The sequence below is a fragment of the Saccopteryx leptura genome, chromosome 2 (genome assembly GCF_036850995.1).
Source record: "Saccopteryx leptura isolate mSacLep1 chromosome 2, mSacLep1_pri_phased_curated, whole genome shotgun sequence".
NCBI classification, from domain to species: Eukaryota; Metazoa; Chordata; class Mammalia; order Chiroptera; family Emballonuridae; genus Saccopteryx; species Saccopteryx leptura.
Window position 1 is genome coordinate 130,940,177 of NC_089504.1, and position 16,829 is coordinate 130,957,005.

At 38.6% G+C, this 16,829-nt stretch overlaps 1 protein-coding gene across 4 annotated transcripts in view; it reads right to left on the reverse strand.

Annotated features, from left to right (window-relative positions):
- Positions 1–16,829, reverse strand: part of DIP2B (disco interacting protein 2 homolog B) — a 304,374-nt gene that overhangs the window by 103,440 nt on the left and 184,105 nt on the right. For 2 of the 4 annotated variants that reach the window (XM_066368713.1, XM_066368717.1), the window contains exons 5-7: positions 5,291–5,503; positions 1,923–2,078; positions 1,359–1,481 (exon numbers count right to left, since the gene is read on the reverse strand). In XM_066368713.1, coding sequence (XP_066224810.1) covers positions 1,359–1,481; positions 1,923–2,078; positions 5,291–5,503 — 492 coding nt within the window. The remainder of the gene's footprint in view (positions 1–1,358; positions 1,482–1,922; positions 2,079–5,290; positions 5,504–16,829) is intronic. The other 2 variants (XM_066368715.1, XM_066368716.1) reach the window with 2 other exon arrangements.

The window sequence follows — 16,829 nt, forward strand, 5'->3', positions numbered from 1 at the left end:
CAATACAATGTGCTTTTTTAAAAAGACTGGCGAGGCTATTACTGGCATGAGCACATCAGTGCACTGAGAAAGATCCCTTTAGCTCAGTGAGTTCAGTGATTCCTAAAGAAACAGAAATTCATCTTAACCTCACGCACCAGGTTGCTTGCTGTTTTCTGCTGCATAAAGTGGGCTAAAATCAGTTAGTCTACTCATGTGCCTAGTTCCAGTAACAGGTGTGATGTGATCAAAGCCTACTATTATATTAGTCTTAGGATGTAAAAATGGAGTACAAAGCTACTAAAGGCTTAGTTTTCCCCTTTCCCCTCCAGCTCTGTCCCCTTTTGTCTCCCAAGGCTGTTCTTTTGACAAAAGCTTTTGTTAGGTAGATCTATTCATCATTTAGCTTAATAATTATCAACCAGTCACCCCCAGCATGTTCCCCTCCCACTACTTCCTAGACATCATATGATTTCATTCATAAAGTTTTAAAATTACTGAATGAATAAATCACTGCCCATTACCACTTCCTCTACGAAGCCTTCTTTAACCACACAAAAGGAACTGATTTCTTCCCTTCTCCAACTGCCTATATAAGTTGACACATACTTACTGGCTAACTTCAGTTTTCACATGTATATACTTTCACACTGGTCTAAATTGTAAACAAATGAAGGAAGAAGAAAGTAACTGTATTCTGATGAACTCTTTCACACTCTACCATGTTACTTTACAGAAAGCAGACAATGCATGAGTTGACTAGCTGATTTAACAAAATGACTAAGTCATATCAAAAAAGACTGGAAAAATTTTTGAGGTTTTTATATCAGTATTCTAGGACAATGCCATATAAATTCTGTAAATTCTGTATTTGGGAAAGTTCCAAATTTCAAACAGCACATTTTCAAGGATAGTTCAATGCTCCATAGTTATCTCTTTGCTTTTCTCTCCCCTCCTGCCCTCTTTATTTTTCATTTGAGATCTAAAATATAAACAAGCCCTGGCTGGGTAGCTTAGCTGGTTAGAGCATTGTCCCAATATGCCAAAGCTGCAGGTTCAATCCCTGGTCAAGGCACATACAAGAATCAACCAATGAATGCATAAATAAATGGAACAACAAATATATGTTTCTCTGTTTCTCTCTCTCTCTCTCTGTCTCTCTCCCTTCCTCTCTCTCAAAAATTAAAAAAAACACCTCATTTATATATATAAATATACATATTAATATAAATGATCCTCAGGGAGAAATAGAAGAGAACTATGAACTCTTTCAACCAAAATGAAGCGTTGCTCATCCTTAAGCCCTACAGTACCTGACACGTTCTAATTGCTTAAGAAATGTTTGTATATGGAATGCACGTTTTTGGTACTATTACTACTACCTTCCACAATTTCTTCAGAGTCATCCACAAAAAATTCTTTTAAGGGAGGCCTTTTGGGTCGTTTCAGAGTGTTGAGAAGCTGTTGGATTTTTGTGGATACTCTGCTATTGACAGGAACACCTATAAGGAAAAAAATGGTAAGTTAAAATTAATTGATTTTAGGGGTATTTTAGTTCACCAATTCTCTTAGGAGCTTTTCCTTCTTTTCTTTTTTTAGGAGTTTTTATTCCTAATGATGTTTGGCCTTTGCCCACAGCCTCATTCTATTTCAGCTGGGACAAATAGGTCCCAGGACATATTTAGATATGTCCATGACAAGTTTATAACAACAGGGAACAAATATAGTGCTATTATTAATATATTGCTTAAAGATTTCATCTAATCTCCCTTTTTTCTTATAGCATTCTTTTCTTTTTCTATACTCAGTCTTTTGTTCAAAGTATCTTTTGAAAGTACAGAGTAAGTCTGAACAAGTGTCAGTGCTGCCCCAGTACTGACTGCTGGAAAGAGAGACTCAGGATGACTGGTGTTACTGGATTTCTACCAAGAAGAACTCCCTACCATCAGCTGTATCCATAAGGCTGGACCTGTTGGAGCCTTTGTGCATGCCTTTAACTATCCCCGAGGGGGGTAAATCAATATTTGCTGGGCGTATTGAGGAAGATGATGATGAAGAAGAGGTAGTTGTAGTGACATCAGGGGGAGCAGAGAAATTCTCTAAAAAGGGAGAAAACAAAATTTAGAATTATATTACATTAGCAGTAAAAATAAGAATTTTTATTTTATTTTTGCTTTGTAACAAGGAAGAAAACTATGCAAATCGGGCATGAACTCTTATAAAACAACCTTTCAAATGAGTTCTACTAACAAGATATAATGAGAGAGCAAGAGGGTAAACCAGGACTTATGAGCTTTCCAAAGTTATTTTAAAAAACTCGAGTAGACTTTGTAAGATCAAATCCTATATCAAATGTTTCTCAAAAACCTTCTTTCTACATAGAAAGACTGGTAGAAAACCAGTATTATATAAAAATAATCATAATAAAACAAAAATTGCAAGTGACTTCAAAATGAAGCCATGTGAGTATGATCATATAGCTACTAATATTCTAGTCTGCTGAGCTAATGTTGGTTTATAATATTTCTTCTTCCACTGAAGACAGAAACAGTATTGTGGGAATGGATCAGATCATTCGAGTTTCCAAACGAAGAAAAAACATACAAGTCTATTTTTAATTTTTATAAAATGACCCACAGGTAACTTGGGTCTACTTTGCAGACAAGGTTCTTCCCTTTCTCTAAGCATGATTAGTGTTACTGTGCTTCATGTAGGGATTCTTAAAACAAAACTGGAAGAGAGCTATTCAACAGGGATGTGTTACAAAATAAATTCAGAAGAAGAAAACCTCTGGAGAATTAAAAAATAAAAAAAAAAGTTAGAGGACGTAAAATATACAACTTATAAGAATGAAAAGCCACTCAAGACTACAAAAAAGGGAAAAATCATAATATAAACAATTTAAAAATCAATTTGGAAGTAAGGTCTCTAAGTCCCAAAAGTCTGTAACTACTAGTTTAATAGTTTTTAAAGTTTTAAATATAGTAATAACTACAAATATGTAAATAAATAATAAAGAGAGTACTAACACAAGTATATTGCAGCACACACCTCCTGTAGGATAATGCAGTAAGAAAGCATTAAAAACAAACATTTTTATTTTGACCCATCAATTCCACTTACAGGAATACATCCTAAGGAAATAATGAGACAAATGCACAAAATTGTGTTTCAAGAATGTTCATCTCAGTAGTTTTTGTAATAGAAAAAAAGTAGATAATAGTTAAATGTCCAAAATTGGGGAATGACTAAATAAACCAGGACATGGTCATACAGTGGCGTCTATTAAAACCATAAAAAATAACATAATTCCATATTAATAATATAACAGATGCTTGTGATACACTGCTAAGAAAAGCAGATTATGAATGTTATGTTTAGAATAAATCATTACTGTAAAAATAAAACCTACATATTTATATGTAGATAAAGTCTAGAAGGATTGATGAAAAAGTGATAACTCTAAAGTCCTGTCCATGGAAAGTGAGTTTATAGATTATTTTATATTTCTTGTATCTGTATTTTCAAAATTTTCTATTAGAGGCCCTGGCCGGTTGGCTCAGCGGTAGAGCATCGGCCTGGCGTGCAGGGGACCCAGGTTTGATTCCTGGCCAGGGCACATAGGAGAAGCGCCCATTTGCTTCTCCACCCCCCCTTCCTCTCTGTCTCTCTCTTCCCCTCCTGCAGCCAAGGCTCCATTGGAGCAAAGATGGCCCGGGCGCTGGGGATGGCTCCTTGGCCTCTGCCCCAGGCACTAGAGTGGCTCTGGTCGCGGCAGAGCGATGCCCCGGAGGGGCAGAGCATCGCCCTCTGGTGGGCAGAGCGTTGCCCCTGGTGGGCATGCCGGGTGGATCCCAGTCGGGCGCATGCGGGAGTCTGTCTGACTGTCTCTCCCTGTTTCCAGCTTCAGAAAAATACAAAAAAAAAAAAAAAAAATTCTATTAGAAACATAAATTACTTATTTTAAAACAAACATCCAAAGGGCAGTATTACTGAATAAAATGGTTTCTGGGAGTACCAGAACAAATAACTTTCCAGAGTAGTAGAAGGAATAGAAAAATATGAGGTCAGATGAAATCATCTTGTCAACAAAAGTTCTGGTAAGTTAACTCAGTATTAGGAAAAACTCTTTCACAAGTGAATGACATTGTTCTCCTTTAGACCAACATGAAAATGAAACGTGACCTAACTGTGGCTCTGCCACTTACCCTCCCAAAGAAAAGAAGTGGTGAGCATGCTCCCCTGTAGCTGCTTCAGGAGGTGCAGGGAGTTACAGGGCAGAGTTAAGAGTGCAGGATAATTCACCGCTATTGGCACTTGGCTTTTTAATGTGGGCAACATGCCCCCAAGGTACCTATTTTATTTAAAAATTATTGGCTTGAATTGAAATTTTCCATGTTTTTCTTTTCAATTAATCAAAGCATACCTGTGCTTTTCCCCTCCCCCATCCTTTCTCCAGACACATTAGCTTTACCTTTCTTTCTCCTAAGCTCCAACAGCCTTTCTTTTCCCTCTGTAACATTCTAAATAAACTTTCTTTTATAGTTTGAAAAAAATAAAATATATACATAAGGTGACATAAAAAGAAAATAGTATAACAGACACATGATATGTTTATATACATCACTTAGTGTTATGCACCAACCAATTAAGCAAAAGCAGAGATCTGAGCTGTATATCTTTATCTGCAAATGTCACAACTTTTTAAAACACATACACAAAAACATAAAGCGGAGGCAAGCAAAAGCTACAAACACACCATATACAGGTGCATCGGCAGCAGGTGGCAGCTCAGAGAGTACCAGCATCCTTAGGTTGCACACTCTGGCTGTAAATAACACAGCAGCAAGGACAACAAATCCGGTCTTTATGCTAAAGACAAAAGGGCCTCACTGAAATTGTCTTAGTACAGAATCCGCTCAGGTTTAATGTTTTTTGTTTGAGAGAACACAGACAACAATCCTGGGAAAAATCTAAGATGTTAATATTTTAACACTTTTGAACAGATGGAATATTCTTCAATAGGGATAAACCCTTACTAAGTCTGGTGTTGTATCTTGCACCTTGAGTATTGCTTAGGAAAATAGCTATGGCTTCAGGTGGGCAACACTATGCACCAAAAATGAAGATAACTGCCATTTCAAATGTATTGCTGGTGTTTCCCTTTCTCTGCCTCATTAACTGTCATGTTCTTTCTGATTCTACTTTTTAGGCCACTCTAAAAAACCCAATACAAATCATAAGCTCTTTCCTGGATATTGGGAGCCAAATGGAATATAATTTGGACTTCTTGGGTAGAATCAACTCCTACCTATTCGAGTATTGGCAAATACATCAGCTAGAGACCCACTGGTTCCTTTGACCTCTCCATGGGACAGCGTAGAAGATGCAGATGAAGAAGTGGACGATCCCTGAATAGAACGGTTGATCCAGGACTCAGCATTCTGTAAGCTCTGTTGTAAGGCAGCAGAGAGCGCAGCTTGGCGTCTCAGAGAGCCCTCATCTTCAGAGGCCGAAGACGTGTCTGTGTGGAATTAGAAAAAAAGTTGTTCTCGATCCTGCCTAGAACAGAGACCCTTCACTTCTTGCGCATTGATCACACATTCAATTTTGACACCAGCAAAACATTCGCATTCTTAAGGTAAACTAATATATCAAGCTTCTCTAGAATCACAAGGAAAGGTCTATGGACCAAAGACTTCAAAAATGAATCAGTCTAAATCTATAGGTAATTTTTAAAAAACCCTTTAAGAACATTTAAACTTCACTGTTTTTCTGTTCTGAGTGTAATCAATATGCAGGTTCTTTGGTTTATCTTACTAATGTTCAAATAAATATGAAGTGCTTATATATCATCTTCAATCTCTTAATTAGAGAAACTTGTGACAGACTGTTCCATTAATTCTGACAAATATTAATTAGTTTATTTTATTTTAGTTTTTTAGATCTTTTTTATTTATTTTAGAGAGAGGAGACAGAGAGAGAGAGAGAGAGAGAGAAGGGGAGGAGGAGGAAGCATCAACTCCCATATGTGCCTTGACCAGGCAAGCCCAGGGTTTGTTTGTTTCTTTTTGGGTTTTTTTTAACAGACAGAGAGAGAGACAAAGTCAGAGAGAGGGATAGATAGGGATAGACAGACAGGAACGGAGAGAGATGAGAAGCATCAATCATCAGTTTTTTGTTGCGACACCTTAGTTGTTCATTGATTGCTTTCTCATATGTGCCTTGACCATGGGCCTTCAGCAGACCGAGTAACCCCTTGCTTGAGCCAGTGACCTTGGGTTCAAGCTGGTGAGCTTTGCTCAAACCAGATGAGTCCGTGCTCAAGCTAGCGACCTAGGGGGTCTCGAGCCTGGGTCCTTCCGCATCCCAGTCCGACACTCTATGCACTGCACCATCGCCTGGTCAGGCTGTTTATTTTTATAAAGATTTTATTTATTGGCCCTGGCCAGTTGGCTCAGCGGTTGGCGTGTGGGGGACCGGGGTTTGATTCCCGGCCAGGGCACATAGGAGAAGCGCCCATTTGCTTCTCCAACCCCCCCCCTCCTTCCTCTCTGTCTCTCTCTTCCCCTCCCGCAGCCAAGGCTCCATTGGAGCAAAGATGGCCCGGGCGCTGGGGATGGCTCCTTGGCCTCTGCCCCAGGCGCTAGAGTGGCTCTAGTCGCGGCAGAGCGACGCCCCGGAGGGGCAGAGGATCGCCCCCTGGTGGGCAGAGTGTCGCCCCTGGTGGGCGTGCCGGGTGGATCCCGGTTGGGCGCATGCGGGAGTCTGTCTGACTGTCTCTCCCCGTTTCCAGCTTCAGGAAAAAAAAAAAAAAAAGATTTTATTTATTGAGTTTAGAAAAAAGATAGAGAGAGAAGGGAGGGGACACAAGGAACAAGAAGCATCAACTCGTAGCAGACACTTCTTGCTTGTGCCTTGACCAGGCAAGCCTGGGGTTCCAAACCAGTGACCTCAGCATTCCAGGTCAACGCACTATCCACTGGGCAACCATGGGTAGGCTAATTAGTGTTTATCTAAAATAAAATAATCTAGATAGAAAGATATAAATACTTTTTTTTTAATTAATAATGACTTAAGCCTGACCAGGCGGTGGCGCAGTGAATAGAGCATTGGACTGGGATGCCGAGGACCCAGGTTTGAGACCCCGAGGTTGCCAGCTTGAGTGCAGGCTCATCTGGCTTGAGCAAAATAAGAAATGCTCACCAGCTTAGACCCAAGGTCGCTGGCTCAAGCAAGGGGTTACTCGGTCTGCTGAAGGCCCGTGGTCAAGGCACATATGAGAAAGCAATCAATAAACAACTAAAGTGTCAAAAAACAAAAAACTGATGATTGATGCTTCTCATCTCTCTCCGTTCCTGTCTGTCCGTCCCTATCTATACCTCTCTCTGACTCTCTCTCTCTCTGTCCCTGTAAAGAAAAAAATTAAAAATTAAAAAAAAAAATGACTTAAGTTTCAGTGAGAGGCTGGAGAACTGATGTGGAATAAGAAACAATGCTTAGCCTGGAGGCATTCATTCATGGTTTTAGTGGAAGAGCTAGGCACTCAGCACAGGTAAGCTTTTCAAGTGATGGGACAGGGCACTGAACAGTATTTCTCTCTTTAATTCTTAGAAAAGAATTGTGAGAAATTCACTGATGTCTATATTTAGCCTGGCTCTGACTTCAGGAAAATAAGACCTAAATTAGAAAAGCATGTTGAAAAAAGAAAAAAGAAAAGAAAAAAAGTTCAATGAAATATAGGATAGCCAAGGGGGGCAGAAGACAGGGATTTATTCCAGGCTCAGAGTTGATGAGGTACACAAGTAAAGGGGCATTTGGTCTGATGTGAGACCAACCCTTTTAAATGATTTTGGGGGGGTTTATTTTGTGGCCTGTGGATTGAAATTCATTCTTTTTTCTTTCTTTTTTGTGTGTGTGTGTGAGAGAGAGAGAGAGAGAGAGAGAGAAGCAGGGGGCGGGAGACAAATAGGGAGAGAGATAAGGAGCATCAACTTGTAGCTGTGGCACTTTACTTGTTTATTGACTGCTTTCACACATGCCTTGATGGGGAGGGGGGGCTCAAGCCAGCAACGATCCCACACTCAAGCTGGTAACCCCACGCTTAAGCCAGCGACCTTGGGGCTCTATGTACTGTACACCGCCTGGTCAGACAATTTCATTCACTTTTTTAAAAGAATTAAATATTCTGTGATTAGTCCCGCTAAATACTTTCCTATAACTCAGGTGAAACTGTAGGTCCATGTTCTACTTTGGCTGAAAAGAGCCAGAGAGATAACATTATTAGTACCCTACAGTGGAAATTTGAACTACAAAGACTAATTTAATCTAGAAGTCAAAATTTGCAGGTCTAGAGCAAGAGAGAGTTTATCCTAGCTTCCGGCTCTGAAATACCTCCAAATTATTATCTCATATTGAAGGAGATATGAGATAATATGATTGTTTTTTCGATTTTTTGTCTGTTTGTTTTTACAATGTACTAAATAACTATAGTATATGCCAGCAACTACATCAGGTTCCAAGGATTCTGAGATGTACGAGTTCTTACGGAGGCTCTAAAAAAGGCTTATAGTCTAGTACAGGAGACACACAATCTCAGACTGTTTTATAAGAATACAACAGATGCTAACAAATAGGGTAAAAGCAAAGGGTTTTGCTCCAGGGGCACCAATCCCAGTTGGGGATTTCAAGTACTTCTATAAATGGAGCAAAGACGTTGAGGGGGTAAGGGGCAACAGATGAGGCTGGATAGGTAGATAGTGACCAGGCTCCAAAGGGCCAAAGCAATGAGGTTCTTTAAAGGGGAAAGAAATCCACAATGCAAAAGGAGAGTGATTAAGGAGGGGGAGGAGGAATAACAGCGTCTCTAATGTTTTTAGGAAAGCATTTTGCATAATTTCCAGAAATTATTCTCACACTTCAGCTGTGCCTCATGAGACAGAGATGTCTATCTTTGCAAACATGCTAAAGAAAAGGGGGGTAGGGTAGGGGGACATGGTACAGGTGAATCTGACCCTAAGAATAAAGTATTTTCAGGGTAATACATCTCTGGATCCCATTAACTCCACTAGATATGCAGGCTCTCTTTACTGAATCATTTATTTTAATTTGTGTAAGTCTAAAATCAGAATAACCCAATTTTCAAAAGATAGTAAAGGCAGAAGTTTCATGATTAGGTTTACAGAAAATTGGCTTCATTATGTTTCTATATTGAATCAATTATGTAATTAGGTATATTGTTTCAATTCAATTTCCTCATTTGCCTGCAAGTTTTCCTTAAGAGTGTTTAGACCACAACTGTGGGCAGCTTGACTAAGTATTGTGGAAAAAACCATGGCTTTGGTGTCTGTCCTCCATTTGATCTCTGGGGTCCACCCCTTACTAGCTTTGTGACTTGGGGATAATATTATCCATATGAGAAGCCTGGCTGTTTCTTCAGACATTCATCAAATACTACTAAGCACTACATTAGTTTGATAAAAATAAAATGGCGAGTAAGGACACAGTCCTATTAGAGTAGGAGTTTAGGGCAAGCATCCAAAGAAGTGAGACACAACCCAGGCCAGAAAAATAAGTAGAAATTAGTTATGGGGAGCATAAGGCAGAGAGAGAGAAGTCAGGTAGAGGGAACTGCATGTGAGAAAGCTGGGAAGATATAAAAGAAATTAGATTAGCTGAAGCACAGGATGCAAAACTGGTACTGATGAAAGATGAGGCTGGACAAGTGGACAGCACTGGGTTGCTAAGGGCCATGGAAGACATGCTAAGGAAACTCACCCTGATGCTAACTGCAGTGGGAGACCATGGAATGAGACAGCGTCCAGAGAGCAGCCCCAGCAGTGCCAGCACATAGCAGGTGGACAATAAACATTCGTTCCCCTTCTCCTCCCTGAATAACCCATCCTGTGTTACCTCAAAGACACTAAACTGGCCAGGTAAAGCTTACAGCTGACCATGTGTTAAGATCACAAAAAATGTAAAGCACTTCTCTAACTTCTCTAAGACTGTATTTTTTTAAATAAAAATGAGCTCCCTTAAATATTTGTTTATTTAAATGTCACCTAGAAAATGGCAATGGATTAATAGAAATCTAGGCATGATTAAATTAATATTAATAGAAATAAAGCTATCATCTTCCCACTGATACTGCCATGGTTTAAGATAACTCACAACTGTTATCATCATAACTAAACTCCCTGGTGAATGTAATAGGTCTACAATAGAAAACAATTTTGAAAACACAGTTTGCCATTCAATTTATAACTGCTATGATTTTAATACAGCATCATTTAATACTAATCACTAGAAGCCTAAACTTCATTTATTTATTTATTTTTTCATTTTTCCGAAGCTGGAAACGGGGAGACAGTCAGACAGACGCCCATACGTGTCCGACAGGGATCCACCCGGCATGCCCACCAGGGGCCGATGTTCTGCCCCTCTGGGGCGTTGCTCTGTTGCATCCAGAGCCATTCTAGCACCTGAGGCAGAGGCCACAGAGCCATCCCCAGCGCCCGGGCCATCTTTGCTCCAATGGTGCTTTGGCTGCGGGAGGGGAAGAGAGAGACAGAGAGGAAGGAGAGGGAGAGGGGTGGAGAAGCAGATGGGCGCTTCTCCTGTGTGCCCTGGCCAGGAATTGAACCTGGGACTCCTGCACGCCAGGCCAACGCTCTACCGCTGAGCCAACCGGCCAGGGCCCTAAACTTCATTTATAAGCAATTAGGAAACATACACAATTAGCTTGTTGATTTTAAGGAAAGAAAAGTCCTGAATTTACTGTTTTGTGTTGTTGTTTTTTAGCGAGAGAGACAGAGAGAGGGACAGATAGGGAGAGTAAATAAGCACCAATTCTTTTTTTTTCCCCCCCCATGAACACTTTTATGTTACTTATTGTAAATTCTGGGAACTAGATAGTGACCATGACCTCTAATCAGCCAGGCGGATCTATCTCGATATAATGACCAGGGTGAGTTTCTATAGATGTTAAGACTTAACTGTTTTGAAGAAGGCAAGAGTTATATAAATTGTTCCCACTCAAAAAGGGAAATTCCCATTTCTTAGATGCTGTACCTCATCAGGTCCTCTTTAAAGGTCCAAGAGTCTTTAAGTGGGAGTGTGTGGAAATACTACATTTTTTCTTTAGAAGTCAGGTGTAAGAGGAGGGGTTTGAAGGTAAGTAAGCCCTTAGTCTTAGTTTTGATGAGTTGGAGAAATCTATGAAGTGTTGTTTATTTTCTGATTATGAACTGAATAAGATCCATATCTGGATCAAGTTTATTTGAAAGAGAATATGTATACACCTTTATAAATTTCTTACTTTATAGTATTTATACACAGCCACAGATGAAAATAATGTTTCTAACATGCTAATGTTTTCAAGGACTCTTACAAAACCTTGCTTTTTGGAATTTAGTTCCAGAAAAGTGTTTTTTTTTTTAAGATGAATTTTGCATTATTTCTTTTGTTAGAAAACAAAACATTATCTATGACATACCATTTTTGCTTTATTTTTACCAGTGATAAACTTAGAACTCCCTACGGATTTAATATTTTTAACCAAGATTTATTCATTCTTCTCTCTTAAGATTGTCCCTGAGAAGACACTGTTGATTTTTTTAAAATCAGTCTTTAGCCTTTTAGATGTTGCAGAGTACAAATCTTAAATAAATGCACTGAATTTTGCTTCTGCTCTTTGGCATACAGTCATCCCTCACCATGTCGTGGTTCACTTTTTGCAGTCTCACTGTATTGTGAATTTTTAAATTGTATATATCTAATTTTATATCATGAATTTTTCTCTATATCACAGAATTTTGCGGTACATAGGTATTTTTATATATTTATCATTTTAATTATTTTTGCAGTAAAATAAGCATTTTCTAGCCTAAAAAATTAAAAACAATATAAGAAAATATAAAAATATTAATTAAAACATATTAAAAGAATACTAAATCGAAATAAAATATGTAGCATACAGCAGATGAGAAGACAAAGACACATACAGAAAACACATAGTAAGTGTTTATAAGAGTGTGGGAAAGGTTAGTAACAGTGTGGGAAAGGTTTATAAGAGTGTGGGGAGGGTTTATAAAGCCTTTAAATATATACAAATAAAATAAATATAAGGTTGCTACTTCGCAGATTTTCGCCTATCGTGGGGGGTTCTGAACCTAACCCCGATGATAGAGGAGGGACCACGGTATCTGTGTACACCTTAAGAAGAGGTTCATTCCATATAATGTCAAGTTTCATAGAACTTTCATATTTAAGAAATAGAGTTCTACCTCAGATTCTCTGGTGCCCACCAGGCATGAAGAGGAAAATACTCAAATGTACATATTTGATAAGCATTTTAGTATTGCATCCTCCCTTCTTTGAGTACTCATAACCTTCCTGTCACCAAAATAGTGTAAAGATGGAGATGTACATCAGGTCAGCTTTACTAGCTTTGCACTTTCTAATTACCAGTGGGTTAAGTATCCTTGCCTTTCCTATACAGCCCTTTTTGTTTTTTTGGTCTGGTTCAGATTATTAACCCCCAAAAACAGGACTCAACAAGTCTAGAGGAGTGTGTGTGTGTGTGAGAGAGAGAGAGAGAGACAGAGAGAGAGAGAGAGACAGAGAGACAGAGAGAGGGACAGATAGGGACAGACAGACAGGAAGGGAGAGAGATGAGAAGCATCAATTCTTCATTGTGGCACCTTAGTTGTTCATTGATTGCTTTCTCATATGTGCCTTGACCAGGGGGCTACAGCAGACCGAGTGACCCTTTGCTCAAGCCAGTGACCTTGGGCTCAAGCTGGTGAGCCTTGCTCAAACCAGATGAGCCCACGCTCAAGCTGGCGACCTTGGGGTAGCACCAATTCTTTGTTGCGGCACCTTAGTTGTTCATTAATTGCTTTCTCATATGTGCCTTGACTGGGGGGCTCCAGCAGAGCCAGTGACCTCTTGCTCAAGCCAGCAACCTTGGGCTCAAGCCAGTGACCTTGGGCTTTAAGCCAGAGACCATGGGGTCAGGTCTATAAGCCCATGCTCAAGCCAGTGACCCCAAACTCAAGCTGGTGAGCCCACGCTCAAGCCGGTGACCTTAGGGTTTCAAATCTGGGTCCTCTGCATCCTAGGCCAATGCTCTATCCACTGCGTCACTGTCTGGTCAGGCACTAACAGGTTTTCTTTGGGGTTTTTTTTGGTGACAGAGATAGAGTCAGAGAAAGGGACAGATAGAGAGAGACAGATAGGAAAGAATAGAGATGAGAAGCATCAATTCTTCATTGCAGCATCTTAGTTGTTCATTGATTCCTTTTTCATATGTGCCTTGACCGAGGGCTACAGCAGACTGAATGACCCCTTGCTCAAGCCAGCAACCTTGGGCTCAAGCTGGTGAGCCTTGCTCAAACCAGATGAGCCCGTGCTCAAGCTGTCGACCTTGGGGTCTTGAACCTGGGTCTTCCATGTCCCAGTCCGATGCTCTATCCACTGTGCCACTGCCTCGTCAGGCAGGCATTAACTGTTCTTAACTACTATAGCACTTTCAGTCTTTAGCCAAGTATGGAAATGACTCTCCTCTTTTTAGTGGAAAATATATTTATTATATTTTAAAATATTTGTTAGTTAAAAAATTTAATTTATAAATTAAACATCTACCATATCCATTCCACTCCTGGGAAATAAAAATGTGCCTATATAAGGACTTGTACGTGAATAGTCATAGGAGTTTTATTTGTAATAGCTAAAAATAGGAAACAACCCAAATATCCATCAAGAGCTAAATGGATAAATTGTGGTGTATCTATACAATGGAATACTACTCAGCAATAAGAAGGACTGAACTACACAATGTCACCCCAATAAATTCAATAAAAAGAAAAAATAATAGTACATACCTCTTCATATGATTATTGAGGGGATGAAACCCAAAAATGTGTATAGCAAGATAAGAAAAGTACCTTGCATAATGCTAAATAAATGTCAATTGTAGTAAGAGAAAAAAAAAGAGGGGTGAACTACAGTACTGATAACACATGATGTGGATGAATCTCAAAATAATTACGCTAAGTAAAAAAAGCCAAACCTTCCCTCAACAGCCCCCAAAAGAAATACAATTGTATGATTCTATTTATATAAAATTCTAGAAAATGCAAACTTATGTATATTGACAGAAAACAGATCAGTGGTTATCTCACGAGGATGGGGAGAGGTTGGATTACAAGGGATCATGGGAAAAGTTGGGGGGCTTGTTTATCTTAACTGTGGTGATGATTTCATGATCTTTTTATGTCAAAATTTAGCAAAGATATGCTTTAAATATATGCTGTTTACTTCGATGACAATTCAGTAAAGTCATAAAAAGTTAATTTAAAAAATTTTTGGTGGTAAAAATGATGCCGTAGTGAGAGGATGTTAACATCTGGGAGTCAGTCTACACCACTGGTTTTCAACCTTTTTATACTTGGGGGCCAGTGAAAATAGAATTATTTCGAGGACCACTAAGGCAGAAATAAAAACCATTATTAGTATTTTGTGCATCTTTTAATTATAATACTATAAAATAAAAATTTTCTAAAATAACAAAACAAATATATACATATTTAATAGAATACAACTGAAATTTTTAGAGAGCAATATTTAATTCAAATAAAGCTAGTGCAAAATCTGCTGTTGCTTCTTTGCAATAATACTTGATAACTGAGGCTGCAGTTTTGTTTCGGAGAGACAAAGCACTACATTGACATCCATTCAGTTTCTCTGTTTGGTTTTTATTAGTGATAGGGCCAAAAAATTCTTCTCATACAAGTATGTAGTAGAAAATAAGATTAGAAATTTAATAGTGGCCCTGGCCAGTTAGCTTAGTGATTAGAGCATTGGTCCAGCATATGGACATCCTGGGTTCGATCCCTGGTCAGGGAACACAAGAGAAGCGTCCATCTGCTTCTCTCCCCCTCCCTCTCCCACTTCTCTCCCTCTTCCCCTCTCACAGCCATTGGCTTGATTGGTTCAAGTGTGGCCCCGGGAGCTGAAGATAGCTCAGTTGGTCAAAGCATCAGCCTCAGGTGCTGAGGATAATAGCTAGGTTGATTCGAGCACCGGCCCCAGACGGGAGTTGTTGGGTGGATTCTGGTCAGGGTACATGCGGGAGTCTGTCTCTATCTCCCCTCCTCTCACTTAAAAAAAAAAAAAGAATAGCTTTGTAACTAAGAGGTGGATATTCTTCTTTCCAGTGATATACAAAATTGTGACAATGATTGCATTTTATGTTTGGACACCACAGTGACATCAGAAGATAAATCTATTAGTTTTTCTTTTTTACAATGACTAAGGGAGCAGGAGTTGGTACCTTCCATGAATGGGTTATTGATTCAGATGTTACCTTTATGGGGACTCTCATTGTCAGGGTAATAATGGTTAAAGTTTAAAACAAATGCTCTTAAATATTGACTTATTATATTAAATATGAATTTCTGATTTGTATCTGCAACAATCAAAAAGTGTTGGAAAGTGAAAACATTTCTACATCTTCTTCCTGTATGCAACATTCCCAAAGAACAAGTTTTGTTTTGAATACATCCATCTTATTAATTTAAAATGTTTTTGTTAAACCCCTGAAGAGAAAAATTTTAGTTCACTGAAGAGGCTAAATATATCCACCATCTATGCAAACGTAGCCATTCATTCTTCATCCAATAAAACCTCTACTAATGCAGAGTTTTGCTCTTGCAGAAACTGTTTTACTTCTCCTCTCAGCTTGGAAGATGTGAAAGAATCATTCCTCTTGAGAGCCACCTCACTTCCACATAGAGAAGACACTGGTGTCATGAATCCATGCTTTCACATAGTGTCATGAACAGTCTGGAGTTCAAACTTCAATTATGAATATCATTAACAATCTTCACTGCATCATTCATCACTGTGTTCAATTCAGCCAGTTTGCACTGGTTTGGCAGAACCGATACCTAATTTTTTTTATTGAGTTTAGCAAACTGGTTGTTAAAATGGCACTTGTAATCAGGGTTCTAACATGGGTGCCTGCCTGGGCAGCCGCCCAATGTGGAAATCACAATTTTACATTCCTTACTCTTTTTTAATGTTCATCTATGCAACAGTGTATCCTAAGCACACATAGTAATGTTCATTCCATCCATAGGTAAAAAAAATTTGACGGAACTATGCTTGTAATATTTATTTATTCATTTCATAAAATTCATTATACTTTGATGAAATACTACATTTTAATTCCCTCATGTTTGCTACTTCAGTAAGCAAACATATAACATAAAGAGAAAAAGTGCCAATCAACTAGGGGGTGACAACTTGTATTATTGTCAGGTATTATTTAATATTTTAAGATTCTTTCTTATAATATAATCTAGTTTTGTATACCTCTTTTATTCTTACTTAAGTATTAAATGCATGAAATAATAAACTACTTTTTGGTATGTCATTTTTTTTATACTTAAAATGGTCATTAGGGGAGAGAACCAGGTTGTTGAATTATTTGAATAATATAATTATTCTTTTTCTCTTTATGTTATATGTTTGCTTACTGAAGTAGCAAACATGAGGGAATTAAAATGTAGTATTTCATCAAAGTATAATGAATGAAGTATTTGAATCCCACCACTGTCTAAGATACAAGACTTTACTAATTCTTCACCAACAGTGAACATTATTTTGTTTTTGATATTCAAAGGACAGCTAAATAAGATGTCTGAAGCAGCCATTTGTCATTAGTAATCATTTTCTTCATTTGAATTTTCTGGCTTTTCATTTGGTTGTGTAATCTTTTTAAAAAGTCCAGTGGCTTTTCAATAAGATTACTATGCTTCAAATGCAAATGATGAGTAAGCTTGGAA